General features: G+C 56.7%; 1 protein-coding gene across 2 annotated transcripts in view; it reads left to right on the top strand.

Annotated features, from left to right (window-relative positions):
- The window catches only part of BCAR1 (BCAR1 scaffold protein, Cas family member), a 40,280-nt gene that overhangs the window by 10,675 nt on the left and 10,448 nt on the right, over positions 1–19,157 (top strand). The window contains exons 1-2 of one of the 2 annotated variants that reach the window (XM_066349417.1): positions 5,294–5,560; positions 15,423–16,034. In XM_066349417.1, coding sequence (XP_066205514.1) covers positions 5,309–5,560; positions 15,423–16,034 — 864 coding nt within the window. In that variant the 5' untranslated portion in view covers positions 5,294–5,308. Of the gene's footprint in view, positions 1–5,293; positions 5,561–15,422; positions 16,035–19,157 lie in introns of those variants that run through there. The other variant, XM_066349418.1, reaches the window with a different exon arrangement.

Below are 19,157 nucleotides of genomic sequence, written 5' to 3'. Positions count from 1 at the left end.
GTGCCTCTGCTGCTTTTAATTTTCAAATTAGAAAAGCAGTTAAAAGAATTAGGAGAGAAAAAAACAGAATTAGGAGAGAATGCTGCGCCTTCCAGTTTCTTGAGAGAGCCAGAGTGGGGAGGGCGGGAAGTGCAGGAAGGTGTGGGGTGCTCGATTTGTTGGGATCCAGGCCTGGATCGGGGAGGCCAGTCTGCCCTCTGCCCAAACCCAGGTCCCCTCTGCCTCCCCTGAATATGTCCCTGCACCTGGCCGCTCACCCCCACATCCTTGGTGCTGACTGTGCCCCTGCACCCAAGTCTCTGGGGACTGCTCCCGCTGCGGGTCCACCCACCTACCCACAGAGTCACCACTGTAATGACAAATGAACTACCCCTTGGTCACTCCACCCTGGAAGAGCAGGTGAGGATAGGAAAGCTCTTAATGGCTGACAGCTGTAACACTCGCCCAAACAGTGCACACTCTGCTCTGTCTGGGGTCACCTGGGTGTTTTTCCATGGGGACACGCCTGTGTAGCTGGGTTATGGTTGTAGCTCTGCCATTTCTTGGCAGTGTGCCCCTCTCTGACCCTCTGGGAAGTGGTAGTACTGTCCTGGTTCCCTGCTGGCAGTGAGGACTGCGTCCAGCCTGTGTTGGCAGCGGTTCTTTTTTTTTTTTTTATTGTATTTTTCTGAGGTTGGAAATGGGGAGGCAGTCAGACAGACTCCCGCATGAGCCCGACCGGGATCCACTTGGCACGCCCACCAGGGGCGATGCTCTGCCCATCTGGGGTGTTGCTCTGCTGCAATGGTAGCCATTCTATGCACCTGAGGCAGAGGCCACGGAGATGTCCTCAGTGACTGGGCCAACTTTGCTCCAATGGAGCCTCGGCTGCGGGAAGGGAAGAGACAGAGAGGAAGGAGAGGGGGAGGGGTGGAGAAGCAGATGGGGGCTTCTCCTGTGTGGCCTGGCCGGGAATCGAACCCGGGACTCCCGCACGCCAGGCTGACGCTCTACCACTGAGCCAACCGGCCAGGGCCGGCAGCGGTTCTTGATGCAGCTGGGGTCATCTCTTCTCCAGGCCATCGACAGGGTCCCTGCACTCTCACTCATGCATAGCCTGCTCCCGCTGGTATGAGCTTGCCAAGGCGAGTGGCCAGCCCAGGGGGAAGGCTTCAGCACCCTGTGGCCCTCCAGATACATAATTTCTTCCTGTCCCTGGGGCTGGCAGCACTCACCTCCGGTCTCAGGAAATCCTTTCCTGCTGTTGCTCCCAGAGCCGGCCATCCGCTGACCCATCCAGTCACCCTCCTGAGCTGCTGGGAAAGCCAAGGCTTTAGGAGGAGAAAGGGCTGCCTGCAGTCACTATGCATGCCATGTGAGCCCACTCTTCTCTCTTCCCATTGTCATAAGCATTGTCTTGCATGATTTTGGTCTTTGAAAGTGGTCATCCTAATAGCTGCACAATATTCCATTGAGAGGCTGTGGTTGCCTCCCAGTCCCTTATAGTTGGGCATTTAGGTGATGCCCCACCCCCTGTTTGCAGTTATAAATGCTGCAGCGGACATTGTTGGACCTAAAGCAAGAATTGTTCATTGTGTAGTGGGTCTGACCTGAAGAATAAGACCCAGAAAGCCTAGAGAGTGGGAGCTGGGTCCCAAGCTCTTCCTCCCACTTACAGTTTGAGAGCAGCAGCAGCCCTCACCCCAGTGGACACCTTAATGGACAGATGGGAACTAGTGACCCCCATGTGCTGGGCCCACCATCTTCCCTGTACAGATCGCTCTACTCCAGGCCCCAGTGGGAGGGGTTGGTGACATCCCCCTGAGTTCATCGTCAGCCTGGCTGGAGGTGCCAGGCTGCTCCTGGGGTGACTGGCAGCCATCTGGGAGAGTGCTGGTGCCCGGGCAGCGCTCCTGCATTGCCACCCACCTACACCTCCCCACGCTCCTCCTGGTCAGACTGGCCACTCTCTTTCCTGTCTTCACATTTCCCTGCAACTGTAGGGTTGAACCTCAGTGTGTGTGGGGTAGTGCTGTGCCCCAGTTCTCAGCTGCCTGTCCTTTGGGGTCCCTGAGTGCCACAGGGTCTTTGGCTTTCTGAGCCTGAGTGCCCCAGCCCCTTGATTCAGTTCCCACCCTGTCCTGAAGGTGCCGAAGAGCAGTCCGGGTAGACTGTGGTATGGCAGCTCCGCAGGCCCTTCCCTGGCTACCAGCTCTATCCCCTCTGTGGCTGGAGTTGGTGGGACAGTCAAGTGGCCATTAACTGGGTCATAACCTCTTCATCTGGAAAATGGAGCTAATTGTGCAGAATTGCTATGGGCATGAAAGGAGCATGTGATTGATCATAGAGACTTGGCCCAGGGCCCCACAGAGGCTGTCCTGGGGGCTGTGTCACTTTTGAGCCCCTTGGCAGTTAGCCCAGGAGGATCTGCTCCTCCATACACCATACACCCCAGCCACAGCCTACCCAGTGGGTCCCGTCCTCCATGCCCCTCACCCCATAGGCCTGGGAAGGGGCATTCTTCTTCCCCTCCTTCCAGCACAGTGGGGCACAGATCCTAGGGCCTTGACTCCAAAGCGGAAATACCATTCTGGGAGGCACTGGCTGGGGGGAGGGAGTTTAAGTGGAAAAGGAGCAAATTTTTGAAATGCCTGTGCCTGAGCTGGGATCCCTTCCCCCACCTCCCCCCTCCACGAGCAACCCCTCCTCCAAAGCTGCTTTAATCCAGCCCCAGAGTCAGGGGTGGGGGGGTGGTGGTGGTGGTGGTGGTGGTGTCTCTTTCTCCTATCCCCTGTTCCCAGCCAGCCACCTCCTCTCCCCCTAGGCCAGCTACAACAGAGCTGAGGGCCAGGATATTTGTGTCCCTGCCCATCCCTCAACAGAAACCTCCTGCGTGGAGCCCTGCCTATAGAACACTGCCTGGTTGTGAGACCTGCTCCCCACTTCGCACCCCACAGGAGTGGCGACCTGGAACAAAACCTAAGGACTCTCTCCAGTCCTCATCATAGACAGATGCTCTTGCATGGCCCAGCTCGTTCCAGTCTGCTCCCTTGGAATCTGGGTGACAGCCAGCCTGAGGATGAGGTCAGGGTTTAGGGGGGCCCACAGCTTCCTGCCCGACTTTGGGGCAAAGCTATTGGGAACAGCAGGAGGGGATGCCCTAGGCAAGTTTATCTCATAACTGGCTCTTCTTCTCTGGAAGTGGGCTGTTTTGAGGGTGACAAGGGGGCCAGTCTTGGGGACAACATATTGTGGCAGCTATTCTGCTCCTGGAGGACTCTGAGTCACATTGTGTCCAAATCCCACTGCTCTTTGCCCACCCCTTATGCTGTGAGTTCTGTCTAATGGTTCCCCGAGAAGCTTTGAGGAAATGCAAATGTCCAGTGTATGGCCAGTAGTCACTGTTGTCATGGGCATGCACATGCAGGTTCTCATTAGATTCTGGCAGAGGCTAAAGAAACAGTGGAGCCAAAAAATGGTGAGCATTCCTTTACTAAAGTCTCACACTGGCTGACCAGCAAACGCACAGGGAAAACACTTCCCTCTTCATTCATTCAGAGCTCACAAAGCCCTGACACATTATCCGGTTCCACAACCAGGAGAATCTTCTCTGGTTCCTCCTAGAATCAAAGGCCCCATCAGTCTCAGCAGAGCTCGCAAAAACCCCTCACCTCTGGTCCCCTTCTGCACACTTCATTCTATCTATTCTCCCTCTGCAAACATGGCTTCTCTCTTTTCTAAACTTTCTGGAGTGAAAACCTCTCCTCCAGCAAACATTAATAAGACAATGGCACTTCCCAAGCAGGAAGGTAATTTGCAATTTCAGACATATACCTGGTGCTGCCCAGCATCATTTTCTAACAATAAAAGTGAGCAAACTCAAAAAATACAGATTTTACAAACTCATTTGCCCAACATCCAGTTTCCCCCACGTGGTTTTTCTGGAGGGGGGACCTAGGAATGTGTTTCTAACAAGCTCTCAAGGAGACCTATGACCAGTTCGACTTGCGCTGCCTTAGCCCAGCCCCTTCATTTCACAGATAAGAGAGGGCCTGCCCAAGGTGGTACACCTGGCCTAGATGTCAGGTGTGTGTGTCAGGTAGAGGGACAGCTGTGAGTCCAGCTTGGGCTTATTTTATAGGCCATGCCTGAGGGTTCTTTGCAGGGAGAAGCTTGCCCCACTGCTTCCCTGGCATTGCGAGTTGCCTGATGGTGTCCACACACTCAGCAAGTGGCCCAGGATGTTGACTGTAGGATGATCTGGAGATAAGGCACCAAACTGACTGGTTCTGGAGCAGTTTTTATCCTAGATCTCTCTGTAGACCACTGTGCAAGCCTGACTGAGCTCAGGGACTGACACACCCTGGTTCTGCTGTGTGGGGTGACAGTCACTGACTTGCAGCCTGCAGAGTGGGGACTCAGGAGAACCAAGGCACTTTCCACTCAGTTTCCGGAAGGTGGTGAGGTGGTGGTTCTTCCCCTCTTCTCATTCCCTGCAGACCCCCCCACCCCATGTTGCTGAAACAGATAAGCTGTTGGGGCACAGAGTGTTAAGTCTGAACAGGACTGACTGAAGGGTTGGGATGGGGTCAGAACTCTTAGGGCAGAACAGAGACCTGCAGGGCAGGGGCGGGGGATTCAGGGCGGCTGGATTCAATTAAGTGGGGAAGGTGGGAGATGGCAAGCCGCTTGACCATTTATGGACTGGAGTCTCGGCACATCTGGTGGAAGGGATGAGTCCGCCTCTGAGGCCCCTGGGTTACTGGGTTACGGGGACCAGCCACCAGTCGGAGCCTCCAAGCCTCCCTGTCTTGAGCCTTTATTTCCTCAGGCTCTTACTTTAGGCCTGACCTGAGTACGTGGGATGGTGGTTATTATTTTCTGCCTGCTGGGGCACGCCCCTTTCCCTTTACCTCTAGGGTTAGATGAAGTCCGATGACCCCAAGGACACGCGCAGAATGCCCCCGGGTTGGTGGGCGGGGAAGGCTTGAATCGACTTGGGGCTGGAGCCTTGAGGGCTGCAAAGGAGGAGGGGGACAATCCTGGCAGACTGCCCAGAAGAGAAGGCGTTTGCTTAGGCCTTTGAAGAAGGGCACATTTTCTCGGGTGGTAGAGATGGGGGAAGTGCATTTGGAGAAAGGGAGATAACCCGCGTACTAGACTTGAAGCCTGGCATTTCAGCAGGCGGTTAGAGCTTGGTGCTGGTAGGGGGGTGGAGGGTGGTCCCACTGGGCGGCCCGTGCCCGTGCACTCCCTCACTCCGGCAGCCACTCGAGTGCCTGCGCCCTAAGGGCCGGTGGTTCATTTGCATGGGGAGTCGCAGCAGCCAATGAGCGCGCGCGGCCGGGAATGCCGGGAGCCGGGATGGGCTGGTCTGGCGGTGGAGGCGGCGGGCGGAGCGAGGTGGGACCCGCTCTGGGTGGTGGCAGTGGCAGGAGTAGTGGCTGAGGCAGCGGGACCCGGACCCGGACAGCTGTGTTGCGCTCGGAACCCCAAGAGCGTGTGGCGCGGGCTGCTCCGTGCGCGCCCCTGCGGGGAGCTGGGGCCCCAGACGGGTCGGCGGGACACGATGAACTACCTGGTGAGTGCGGCGCGGGGGTGGGGGTGGGGGTACGCGCGCCTGGGAGCGTCCGGTCGGGGTCCGCGTACCGCTTCCAGGCGACTACCCTGCCGCGCCCGGGGCAGGCCAGACGGGAAAGAGTTAAGCAAGTGGCATTTCCTGCCGGACCTGGGAACCGCCGGCTGCTGGAGCCTCCGCGGAGGTGCGACCGGGCTGGGGTCGGAGTTCCTGGGTTCGCCTTGCGCCTTGATCCGAGCGCCTGGGGGCGAGGAATGTAGAGGATCCGAGGACCTCGCGGCCCGGGGGCCGTTGTAAGGGGCCCTGGCCCGGACTCGGGCTGCTGGCCGGCAGGAAAGTTTCTGGATCCGGGAAAATTGCTGGCGGGAGGCCCGCCCCCCCCCCTGCCGGCCGCTGCCTTCTGGGTGACCTTGGGCCTTTGAGCCCTGGCCTCAGTTTCTTCGGCTCCGAGGAGGGGTCCGAGGTCCCTCAGACCGTTAACTTCCAGGAGGCTTGACCTTCCAGGAAGCGGGGTGGTGGGCTTTCTGTAGGTCCATCTGTGTGTTTTGGAGTGGGAGCTGCACCCCGCCCCCAAATTAGAGGTTGAGGGCTGGGCAAGCAAGTGCTGGGCGTCTGCAAGGATGTCGGCGTGGCCCGAGCGTCAGTCTGGGGCCGGTTAATGATTCACTGCGGCCCGTTGGCGCTGAATTCCGGGACTGGGGACAGGCACTTCACTGCCTGTAACCTACCCTGGTTGCAGAAGCGACACTGGAAGCATGATCCTGGCAGCGGGAGTCCAAGGCTGCACTCCGACTCTGGAGTCCCAGCCTCCGTGGGTCGAGTGCGCGCGTGGGGACAGGGCAGGGGCAGCATGCTTTTCTGGTGTCCTTATCCCCTCGTTGCTGCTGCGCTAAGCGGAACTCATGGCCTTTTGAGGGAATCGGAGAAGAGATTTGCTGAGGGCTGGGGGTGGGCGGGGAGAATGGTCAGGTTAGAGCCTGGGGAGATGGTGGGGTCTTAGGTCCTAGACTGGAGGTTGGGGCTACCTCATTCATCTTGAGAACACGGAGTTTCCTTTCCCACACAGCTACCATGAGGTAAGGTATAACTGGGAGGAGGCACTCTTTAGGCTTCCCTGCAGACTTCAGCCAGGCTTGGGGATGTTCCTCATCCCCCAGGGCAAGGGAACATGCCTTCCTTAGCCATTTCCTTTGGGGGATGGGGGTGGAGAACTGATATTAAGGGTCAAGGGGTGACAGAGCTAACAGACCTAGAAAATCAGGTGTGTACTGGGTGCAGGAAGAGCAGGAGTTGGGTTGGGCACAGGTGGAGCCTGCAGGGAAGAAGGTCTGGGAGGAGCTGTTGACATGCCCTCCCAGGCACTGGAAATCACTACCCGCTTGCCCTAGGCAAGGAAGGAGCCCAGTGGAAGCTGGGCAGAGGCAGGGCAGGGCATCAGCTCCACTCTGGGAAGGAGATCTGATGCCTCTGGCCATGGCTGTTTGTGCTGAGCACCGTGTGAACGTTGTGGGCTGGCACCAGCTCTCTAAACCTGGGTGAGGGGTTGAAGTAAGGCAGAGCCACTGGGACGTCCTGTCTCTGGGCAGGAAAGGCCCCTGAGATAGCCTCTCTCCCACCACTTATACAGACGGTACAGATGGGAGCCAAGGCACAGGATTGGATCCATAACTTACTCTTCCGCTCTACATACGCCCCTCATTGGGGGCACTCTGGTCTTTGGAGTGCTACCATGCTCTACTGGGCTGCCAGTTTGGTGGGGTACCTCTGGGAGGACCTAGTGTTTTTTTTATCTCACCACCTTTTTCTCCTGGATCTGGAGAACTTCCACCCCCACCCCATAGGAGCCCACAGCTGAAACTAGCCAGGTGTTGTACCCAGGAGGCTTCTCAGATGGGTGGGGGACAGTGTTGGAGTCAGACTTGGTGGGTGGAATATCGGGTGGGGGGTCCAGCAAAGACACTGTGTGTGTGTGTGTGTGTGTGTGTGTGTGTGTGTCAGAGACACAGAGAGACAGAGAGAGGGACAGATAGACAGGAAGGGAGAGAGATGAGAAGCATCAATTTCTCATTGCAGCTCCTTAGTTGTTCAATTACTTTCTCATGTGTGCCTTGACTGGAAGGCTACAGCAGAGCAAGTGACCCCTTGCTCAAGCCAGTGACCATGTGGTCATGTCTAGGATTCTGCACTCAAGTTGGATGAGCCTGTGCACAAGCTAGCAACCACAGGGTTTCGAACCTGGATCCTCTATGTTCCCGTCTGAAGCTCTACCCACTGCGCCACCGCCTGGTCAGGCCTCCTTTTGGTCTTTAGGGCCCCCAAATAAGGAGCTTCAGAATAGTCTTCCTCCAAGCAGGTGAGGCTGGGCCCTCAGTACTGGAGAGTGCTCTGTTTTGGGTTTTTTTTTTGTTTGTTTAGATTTTACTTATTCATTTTTATTAGAGAGAGAGAGAGAGAGAACGAACAGGGGGAGGAGCAGGAAGCATCAACTCCCATATGTGCCTTGACCAGGCAAGCCCAGGGTTTTGAACCAGTGACCTCAGCAGTCCAGGTTGACGCTTTATCCACTGCGCCACCACAGGTCAGGCTGAGAGTGCTCTGTTTTGTTGCCCCCTTTCTATGTGAGGAGCGGGGTGAAGCACTGGCCTGGAGTGGAAGGGAGGGCTGAGGATGGAGGGCAGGGCTTCACCTCCAACCCACCTCTACTGAGCATCCCAGAAATCAGGGATTGGTGCTTTTATTTAAAGCTAGACCATACTTTTTGTGCCACTGTGTTTCCAGCCATTTCAGCTCAGGCAAAGTTGCTGCTTTAAGGGCTTCTGAAAGTTCTCACTTGGGACTGGAGTGGACAGAGCTCTCTGGGGCTTCAGGTACTAAGGTGTAGAAGCCAGGGCCTTGTAAGGAGTGAAATCCTTGCTGTCCCCTATGGGCTATCCCTTCTGCCTCTGTCCTCCATGATGACAGATCTGGAGCTGAGGGTAGTCACCCCTACTCTGGGCCTGATGCTACCCCTGAAGTAAAGGTTAGCCTCATGCTGAGCCTGCTGCTGAGAGACCTATGAATCCTCCCGTCAGGGTCCCAGGGACAGGGAAAGAGAACAGCAGGGTATCAAGTGCATAGGTCTGGGGTCTGCCAGTCTGGGTCAAGTCCTGGGCTGGGTGGCGGGGCGGATTTTAAGGGGGCCGAAGACCATTTCCAAGCTGCCAGAAGTTGGAATGGGTGTAGAGTGATAGCCCTCACCCTACACCCATACCACCCACACAGGCTCCTCAGTGCTCTGGCTTTGTCCTGCCTGTTCCCACCAGCCATGGGATGCTGGGTCCTACAGCAGGAGGGCCTCCCCACTTCACTTCTCCTTTACCCAGCCTCCTACAGACAGTGCCTGGGACTTCCTAGCAGAGGCTGGGGGAAAAGGGACCAGCTTCTGGCCCAGAACTGTCCCTGGACACAAAGGCTTCTGCAGCCAAAGCCAGGCCTGGCTTGTTACAGGGAGCTGCTGGCAGTGGCCATCCACAGATAGGTTTTCAGTCTTTCATTCTACAGACCTGTCCCCTGGCTGCTGAGTGTCAGGCATAGGTTTGAGGCTCTGTCCTCTGAGCCTCAGGCTCCTGAGGTGGGCAGGGCAGGAGCCATGCTTCCTTTGGGATGGCTCTGGAATAGGAACTCACCCACACCTGTTCCCTGCTGGCCGAGCACTGAGGACTTGAGCCCTGCTTCTGGCCACTCAGTTGTCCCTGGGAGTAGTATTAGGAGAACGGTGCCAAGGCTGCTGGTTCCACAATTCCACCAAGGATGTGAGTGTGGGGAAGTCTGGGAAGGGAAGAGGTACTGCCCTCAGCTTGGTTGCAGCCTGGTTGGGGCCCGGGGCAGGACAGGGGATGGTCAGGGCCCAGTGGGCCCATGCCACTGCCTCTCCAGGGGAATCCAGGGCGTGAGTGAGCAGGGGTTGTGGGCACAGACTGCAGTCGGGCACACTTGCATTGGGCTTGTATCCATTGGCCACTGGGGCTCCTTGGGACAAGCTAACAGTATACCCTAGAAATAAACTTGGCTCACGCTTGAGATGGTTCTGGTATGAAGGGAACTAGTGTTTCTGTACTGACTGCTATGTGTGAGGCTCTGTACTTGGGGCTGGAGTGAGTGTGTGTTGGAGGTGGGGAACAGGGAGGGAGGAAAAGGTCTGTGAAATTCCCACTCCTGGCTTCCATGAACCTAAGCATTAGCCCAGCTCCACCTCTGCTGCTCCCTGACTGTGACCCTGGCAAGTCAGGTACCTGGTCTGAGCCCAGTTTCCCCATCTGTGAGATCGAGGTATCAGTTTCTCATAGGATTAAGAGACATGAGTGAAGTATGCACAAGAGCGCCGCCTTTGACATAGAGTCAGCACGGTTGTCACTGTTCTGGTCATTGGGAATCCTTCAATCGTGTCTCCCCACCACCCCCAGCCCCAGGTAGCATCCTTGCCCAGAGTCAGGGTTTTGGGGTACCCAGAGCAAATCCAAGGTCTCTGAGGCAGCCTGCAGAGCCAGGGGGAGACCTGAATACTCATCTGATGGCTGCAGTTCTCCCAGATGCATGACCACCAGCGGCTAACGCCCAGCTGTGGACCACTCAGCCTGGCTGGGGGTTCTCTAACTCCTCCCTCTGGGTTGAGCAAGCCCCAGCGGGCATTCCTGGCTTCCTCAGGTGAGGCCACGCTGATTCCAGAGATGGTAGGACACTACCTTCTGCAAGGAGGGCTTCTGCCTGAGCCCGCCCATCCTGGGCCAGGCCTGGTGCTCTTGGTGGGGGCGGGGTGTTCCATGCTGAGAGAGAGAGCCCTTCCCATCTGGATGTCCAGGTTAGGGGGCATGAAGTAGGCAATAACAAGATATATTGGTCAGTACTTCTAGGTGGGGGCCACAGGCTGCTTCCTGGAGGAGTGACACCCTAGTCATGTCCTGAAGAAGGAGTAGGACACAGCAGGAGGTTTCCTAGAGGCAGGAGTGAGGGAGCCAGAGATGCAGGACCAGTCAGGCAGCAGTTTTTATGGCACCTTGGACACAGGTGGCAGGCATTGTCTGCCAGGACTGTGATGATGACATGGTGGTGGTGTGCCCCTCGTAGAGATCACAGCTGTGCTCTCTTATGAGTTTGAGGGTGCAGCACTTGATTATCCCAGCAGCAAGGGAGGCTGGGAAGCCAGGATCTGGGGGACCTGGCTTCTTTTGCTAGCTAGAGTTCCCTGGGTCCTGGGGACCATGTCCAGAGCTCAGTCTGGGCTTGGCCATGGAGTGCCACCATTTGGGAAGCATTTCCTGGGCTCTCCATGCAGCATTCCACCTCATCCTGCAGTGTGCCTGCCTCCGGCCGGCCTGCCTGCCTGTCCAGGGCCTTAGCCCGTCTCCCCGCTGGCCTCGACCTGCTCCAGTACCTTGGCTCATGGCCCTCCCCTTCCCTGGCTGCTTTCGTGGTTGCCTAGTTTTCGTTCTTCATGAGTCACCTGAAATGCTCCCTCCCTGGGGAGGCCGTCTCTGACCACCCTATATGCAGGAGCCCTGTCCCACAGTATTTTTGGCCCCACACTTTTGCCCCCTGCCCGGGCAAGCTGGCTGGTGTCTGTCTGCCCCATGGATGTAAGCCCCATGTGGATGGGACCTGGTTGAGCTAGAGCTAGGCCTCTGCTGTCTCTCACAGGGGTCTGGGTGTTCTGAGGCGAAGGGACTTGCCTGAGGTTACCCGGCCTGAGCTTTCTCAGCTACTGCTGAGTGAGAGAGGAGGAAAGAGAAGCTTGTCTTGAGCAGCTGGGAGCTTAGAAGCCCAAAGGGGCGGGTGCTCGGCCAGCTGGACTGCTCAGTGCCAGCAGTGCCCAGGACTCTACAGCTACGGAGAGGCTGCCTCTGGGGCAGGGGCACCAGCTGACGCAGGCAAGGAGCTTCTGGTGCCAGGCGCCCGGTGCCACGTGCCCAGCCCAAGAGGTCCTTCCCAGCCTGGCTCCAGCTGCCCCAGACTATACAGTTGCAGCCCCAGTTGGCCTTGACTGCTACGAGAGCTCACTCCAAGGGGGTGGGGGCTGGCCTTGCACACGTGGTTCCAGTAGCTTCTTGGGCCCTTGCGGACTCTCTCTGCTTTCCCTCCTCCTCCCCTGCTGGACCTTACCCTCAGCAGAGCCCTCCAGCCTCCCTAAGTGCCCAGCCCTGTTTGCAGGGCCAGGCAGAGGCCCATCTGCCAGCCTCCCCGGGGCTGCCCTCCTCCTGAGAGGTGAGGGGCCTCCTAGGGGCAGTCCCCTCTGTCTGCACCCGCCCCCTCTGACTGGGCCAGAGGGGAATTTTCCTCTGACTCACTCTGCTGGCACTTCCTGTGGTCACCAGGGCAGGGGCTGGGGGGGACCCAGTGGGGTGGCTCTGTGTTCTGGGGTCACTGGGGGAGGGGGCCCGGGTGTCCCGCCCTCTGAAGGGATGTGATTCCCTGAGGCTGGCCTCAGACCATATTTGGGAAACTTACTTTTCTTGCAGGCAGCCTGGGGCTGGGGCCCCTGAGCCCCAGTGGGCTGCAGGGCAGCCCCTGTTCTGCCTTGAAGCCTAGGAGCTAGTCCACTGTTTTCTTTTTCAGGATTTGTATTTTTTTAACCCCAAAGCCAAGAATTGTTTGTTAAATACAGATTGAAAATTCTGAAAAACCAAGAGGAGAAACGTCTCCGAATCATCTCAAACATTAACACTGCTATTCTTACTCTCTCTCTATTATTTAGGATGGAGTGACGTTTTATAGAGGCATAGTTTATACTTCCATGTGTTTGTGACTGTGCTCACCCCTCTGTGGCTGGCCTTGCAGCAGTCAGCAGTTCCAGGGCCTCTGCCCTGGTGCTCACCTTGGTGCTAGAGTGACTCCGCTAGCTCTGCCCTCCCTGCGCTCAGAGCTACCTGCCTGGACTGCCCTGGGTCTTGCTCCTCCTGGCTCCCCACTTTCCTGCTTTTGGCCCTTTCTGGGGCTGGGGGCTCTGAGCTACTCTGAAGAAATGGGCTCCCAGCTGATGGTCCCCAAGGTCTGAGCATGCAGTCTGAGGGCCCGGAGCACATGCTGCTGGCCTGGGCCGCCCCACTGGTTCTCCTTGCTGATGCTAAATCTTTACTCTTCCCTAATCTTCAGTGTGGCAAGCAGGGGGAGACAGAGCTCAGAGGGACGCCCACTTCCTGTTTCAGTGTGAGGGGGAGTGGCTCTTCCTTCTGCCTGGAATTCCAGCTCCTGCTTGACTCCTTGGAGATGAAGCCCTGGGCATGAGACTGGGCCCAGGTGGAGGAGGTCACACAGCTACTGGGTGGCCAGAACTCAGGCCCCATTTCCAAGTCAGGGGTCTAGCCCAGGTTGTGTGTCCTCAGACTCCAGGAGACTCAGAGGAGGGCAACCAGAGCAGAGGCCCAGCTGGTGGGGCCGGAGCCCAGCTGGCCTGGTGCTGGCCTGGCGCTGGCCTCTTCGCAGACCTGACTTCCCCCGTGCTAAAGGCCTGGGTTGCTGCTGCACCCTGCCAAGCTCTCTGCTGGCCTGTCCTCCCCCGACACCTGCTTAGCTCCTTGGAACTGACCTTGGCTCTCCAGCAGGGGTTGGGGGGACCTTCTGTAATCATTCTGGGCCCAGCCTGAGCCTGGCACCTGTGCAAGGTGAACAGTGGTATCAGGGTCCAAGGGCTGAAAACTGGGCCTCCTGGCCCCCGGATTTCCTACCGCCAGTGAGGTGCTGGACCTGTGGCTCAAGTGTCGCCAGTGCTGTGGTCCTTCTGCCTCTGACCCCACTGCCTCCCCCAGGGCCTCTCCTGTGCCTGGTCCACGTGGAGCCCATGTCCCTGCTCTGGGTTTGCTGACTAACGGACCTGTAGCAGTGTTCCCTTCTGGTGGCTGTTCCAACTACCGCAGCGGAGCGGGATGGAGGGTGCTGCCCTTCCTGGTTTTGCTTTATTTTTCCTATTTATTCTTGGTGTGTCTCATTCCCGTCCCTCTTCCAGAAGCACCCATGCTAACGTAATGTGTCTGGAATCTCCCTGGATAAGTGTCTGTGAAAAATGCATGGGCTTGTTTTGTAGATGTTTATAACATTTACAGTAAAGGGTTCTAGGCTGCAGCGCTCCTGTTAGCTAACTCGGGAGGGTGTGGCTGACAGGCCTCACCAGACACCTGGGCACCTGCTGGCACAAAGGGCAGAGTCGCAGATGTGTCCCAGTCTGCCAGCTGGAACCCTGAGCATTCTTTGTGACGGTCTTGGTCATTTGCTTTTCTCCTCAAAAAATTCACTCTTCGTATTTTGTTGATTTTCTGTCGGTGTTCTTGTCTTTTTCTTACAGATTTGTAGGAGCACTTCCAGATTGTAAATTAATTACTCTTTTGTCACTTGGTGACCTGTCACCCTGTCTGTTTTTATTGTTATCACCTTATGTTTTGTGCTTTGGGGTGGGATCTTTTTTTTTTTTTTTTTAAATTTTTTTATTTTATTTTATTTATCCATTTTAGAGAGGAGAGAGAGAGAGAGGAGAGAGACAGAGAGAGAGGGAAGGGGGGAGGAGCTGGAAGCATCAACTCCCATATGTGCCTTGACCAGGCAAGCCCAGGGTTTCGAACCGGCGACCTCAGCATTTCCAGGTCAAGGCTTTATCCACTGCGCCACCACAGGTCAGGCAGGGTGGGATCTTTATTTTTGAGATTTTGTTTTACAATTTTTTCCCATCTCAAGATCACAAAGATGTTCTCCCGTACTGTTCTCTCTTATTAGTCCCAGAGTTGTACATTGCACATCTCGGTCTCGAGTTCTTCTTTGTTTATAACGTGAGGCAAATGTTCAAGTGGGTTCTTCTTCCTACAGAGTGAGGTTTTCTAATCTCTCCTATGCTGCTGTCACATCCTCCCCAATGATGTGCAGCACCACCTCCACCTGGGAGGCCCACTGCTCCCCACAGTGAGGGCGCTTCCCGAGCTCTGCCCAGCCCTCTGCTTCCTGGGCCACCCACTGGCGTCAAGTTGTGACATGTTCTCACCCCTGGGAGGGGGAGTGCCCATTGATGTTTCATTTTCAGAATTAACCTGCCTATTCCTGGGCCTCTGCTCCTGTATTTAATTCTAGAAGGATTCTTTTCCTTTGGTCAGATTGTTCAACAGAAAAGTTTCTGCTGGCACTTTGATTGTAAACGTAATTTATTAAGTAAACTTAGACTAATTGGTTTTTTATAATGCTTAGTCATCCCACCATGAACTTGTTACACGTTCCCTCCTTATCAGGTTTCTTCCTGAGCTCTTTGACAGAATGGAAACATTTCTTTCTCTGAGGTCTTCTGCAGTCTTTGCTTAAGTCCTGGGACCTGGGTAACTTGTAGCTTTTGTTGTTAATGGTGTTATCTAGTCTATGACTTTTCATTCTCATCTCTCACGGATTCTTCTAGTGTGTTGGGGTTTACACAGATGGTGACCGTTTTGTCCCTGTGCCCCCCCCCCCCCGCCCCCGTCTTTGGCCTTTTCCTCTTGTCTGATTGCACTGGTGGGGCAGCAGGACTGGTGAGTTGGAGCAGGGAGGGTGTGCATCCTGTTTTCTTCCCAGAACGTGGTGGCCATTATTGTCATTACTGTTGCTCACCCTGGTGTTGGTCCAGGTTGCAGTATGACTTTGGGCGTGGTTTTTAAGAGTATCTCGAGTGCCATCCTTAGAGCATAGATGGTGGCTGCAGTTTAGAGGATTTTGGGGTGCTTTCCAGACCCATTTAGAAAAAAAATGCCAGGATCAGCTGGGCCTTTCTGCTGGGGGCTGTAGGACCAAGGTGCCAGGATAGTGCCAACCCCTACTCATTCCTTTCCCAGAGCCAAGGCCACACTTTTCCTGCCCTCATGCCCACTCTGTCCTCTCTCCCCAGAATGTGCTGGCGAAAGCCCTCTATGACAACGTGGCCGAGTCCCCAGATGAACTCTCCTTCCGCAAGGGCGATATCATGACAGTGCTGGAGCGGGACACACAGGGCCTGGACGGCTGGTGGCTCTGCTCGCTGCATGGGCGCCAAGGCATCGTGCCCGGGAACCGCCTCAAGATCCTGGTGGGCATGCACGACAAGAAGCCTGCGGGGCCCGGCCCTGGCCCTCCTGCCCCCTCAGCCTCACCCCAGGCTGGCCTCCACAACCCGGCTGCCCAGTACACACCCATGCTGCCTGTCACTTACCCACCCCAGTCTGACAGTGTCTACCTGGTGCCCACCCCCAGCAAGACTCAGCAAAGCCTCTATCAAGCCCCCGGGTCCAGCCCACAGTTCCAGTCTCCCCCTGCCAAGCAGGCGTCCACGTTCTCAAAGCAGATGCCCCATCACCCATTCCCCAGCCCAGCCCCAGACCTTTACCAGGTGCCTCCAGGGCCTGGCAGCTCTGCCCAGGACATTTACCAGGTGCCACCTTCTGCTGGCATAGGGCATGACATCTACCAGGTTCCCCCATCCATGGACGCACGCAGCTGGGAGGGGACGAAGCCACTGGCAAAGGTAAGGCCACCTGGCAAGGCTTGGCAGCCCTCCTGGTGGGTTTTGCCCAGACCCCAGTTTCTGGGCCCAGCAGGGCCCAGCTAAACACCCCTGGGTTCTTTAGGGCTACAGCAGCAGCTGTGTGTTTGATTTGGGGCCAAGGTGGGAGGTGAATGTTTAGAGAATATATCCATTCTGCCGCTGCTGTTGACGGGTGTGAACAAGCTGGGCCAGCCCAGGGAGGAGACCTGTCACTGGCCTTGGACCCTGAGGTGTACTTAAGCAGACAGATCCCAGTGGGAGGGTGTCACCAGCGGAGGACGAAGTCTGTCAAAGGCCTGGAAGTGTTGAAATGTTTCTGTATTCTGGGTGGACACGTGAGGTCGGAGCAGCAGGCTGGGGACAGACTTCTGGGGGGGGGCGTGGTGCCACCTAAGACCTGGATGCTTCACTGAAGGCGGAGGGTTTTGAGTAGGAGTGACTTGCCAGCCCATGTCCTAGTCAGGTCCTGCCCACGGGGGAGTTTGGGAGCATCGAAGGGTGCAGGCTGGGGCAGGGGCCCAGGAACGGGAGGGAGGCTGGGAGTGTTGGGTGGCACTTGAAGGGGAGCAGTCGAGCATGGAGCACAGTGCAGCAGCCAGGGGAGAGTGGCCAGAAACCCAGAAGAATGGGCTGAACAAAAGGGGAGGTGGTTTTTTCTCACATACCTCAGTTTGGAGGTGAGCAGTGCGGGGCTGACCTAGCACCTCCACGCCCATCAGGGGCCATGGCTCCTCCCATCTTATTGCTCTAATATCCCCGATGTAGGGTTTGGGTCTCATGGACCAGAGTGGTTGCCACGTGAGTTCCAGCCAGCATGTCCACACCCTGGCCGACAGGAAGGGAGAGGGACAAAGGGGAGAGGCCAGCCGCTGTGTACCTGGGGTCTTCTGGGGGTGTCAGCCCCTTGGGGGAGGTGGAGCACATCTTCTGGCCATCCCTGGCCCCACAGGTACCCAGCCCTTCTCTTCTGGGGCATGTTCGTGAGCCTGTGGGCGCCTATAGGGTGACCTGTTTGTGACTCCTGCACAGTGGGGAGGACAGTGCCTGTGGGGTTGTCAGTGTAGGGTCGCCCTGAGAGAGCATTTGGTTCAAGCCCCTTGTGAGCTGTTGCCAGTGGGATGTTGGGCCAGGGAAGGCTCTGCCCCCCAATCCCCCAGTCTGCCTGCCCGCAGGAAGGAGGCAGGACTAAAGAGTGAGGCCAGGCCCCGCTGACTGCTGTGGCAACATTTCCTCACCTTTGGCCTCTGTCTTCCCATGCGTACATCCTTTCAGGAGCTGGGGCAGTGGGGTTAGCTGAGGCCTGAAAACAGAAGTCCCAGCAACATGGAGGAGGACAGAGTGGGCACACTCAGCTCTCCCATCTTCTCCATAGCTGTTCACCTTTTACAGCTTATCCAGGGGGACCCAGAGACACCTGGCCCACATCAGTGGGGAGGCCCTTCCAGGCTTCTCAGCCCCGGCTCCCCCCTCCTCTGAGGGAGACCACAGTGGGTGGTGTGACTGGGGAGGCCCTGGTGGGAGGATGCGTAGTGGGCATAGCAGTTGGACTGTGGTGGGATCAGCTTCCCTGGGCCCAGGTCCAACCTTGTTTTTGTGCCGTGTCTAATCCAGGGCAGCCTGTGTCTAGAGAGGTTGTAGCCAAATGGACACTCACTCCACAGCACTGAGCTTGTCCTGTCCTCAGAGCCAGCCCAAGGCTGAGGTAGGAGACTTGCCCCTTCCCATAGGGCAGAGTTCGGCAGCCAGGAGACCTGCCTGGAGGTCATTGGCTGGCTAAAGGTGGGGCTAGTCCACCAAGGGGACACTGGCCACCAAAGAACCCTGGGTCACTGGCTCCCTCTTCTTGCCCTACCTTCTGGCTCCTTCAGCTGCCTGGCCAGAGATGGGCCAGTGGCCGAAGCGGGCCGTGCTGGGCTGGGGTAGCCCAGACTAAGGCTGCTCCCAAGTATCATTAGTGGGAAGGGCAGAGCCCGCCAGTGGACCACTGTCCTGTGTGGAGGTGGCAGCAAGCAGTGCCTAGCTGGTGACCCTTTCTTTGGACATGCCATAGTGTACACACATGCACGCGTACGCATGCACGCACACCACCCCAACCCACCCACCCCAGAGAGGCACACCCTTTCCCCTACCTTCCACTCCCTTCCTGGTCTTTGCAGCAGGCCTGTCCTGGGCATCGGTGAGGCCGGGCAGGCAGTGGAAGTCCTGTGGGCCAGGAGACAGCAGTGAGACCATCATTCTGGGCTTTGGACACAAGCCCACAGTTTGGTTGTTGGTCCTGTTCGATTCCCCCGGCCCCAAGGGGCTTGCTCTCAGACGGCTTCTGGGCACACCTGGCTGGAGCCCAGTTGCCCTGCCCCAAGAAGCTTCACTGGACCTGGCCTGGGCAGCTTCGATTGGGTCTGCTTTCATTTCATGATCATGAAGTGATACTTGTTTGTCATAGAAAATGCATATGTGTGAAAAAGCCTAGGCATGAGCTGCCCCAATCAAGAGGTAATCACTGGGAAATTTTGCATATTTTGTCTACCATACTTTCTATTATTTTTCACAGATTTGTAAACATACTTTTGCATTTTGAGGTTGTAAATCCAATATCAGGTTGGTATCAAAAGCATTTTTTTTTCTTTTTTTTGTATTTTTCTGAAGCTGGAAATGGGGAGAGACAGTCAGACAGACTCCCGCATACGCCCGACCGGGATCCACCCTGCACGCCCACCAGGGGGCGACGCTCTGCCCACCAGGGGGCGATGCTCTGCCCCTCCGGGGCGTCGCTTTGTTGTGACCAGAGCCACTCTAGCGCCTGGGGCAGAGGCCAAGGAGCCATCCCCAGCGCCCGGGCCATCTTTGCTCCAATGGAGCCTCGCTGCGGGAGGGGAAGAGAGAGACAGAGAGAAAGGAGAGGGGGAGGGGTAGAGAAGCAGATGGGCGCTTCTCCTGTGTGCCCTGGCCAGGAATCGAACCCGGGACTTCTGCACGCCAGGCCGACGCTCTACCACTGAGCCAACCGGCCAGGGCCTCAAAAGCATTTTATTGGGTCCTTAAACATGATTGTGACTGCTGCTGGAATCTTGCTCTGCTGCCTCCTCCCGTGGGGGTGGGCTC

This window comes from Saccopteryx leptura, chromosome 9, assembly GCF_036850995.1.
Source record: "Saccopteryx leptura isolate mSacLep1 chromosome 9, mSacLep1_pri_phased_curated, whole genome shotgun sequence".
NCBI classification, from domain to species: domain Eukaryota; kingdom Metazoa; phylum Chordata; class Mammalia; order Chiroptera; family Emballonuridae; genus Saccopteryx; species Saccopteryx leptura.
This window is presented reverse-complemented; position numbering and strand designations above follow the sequence as displayed.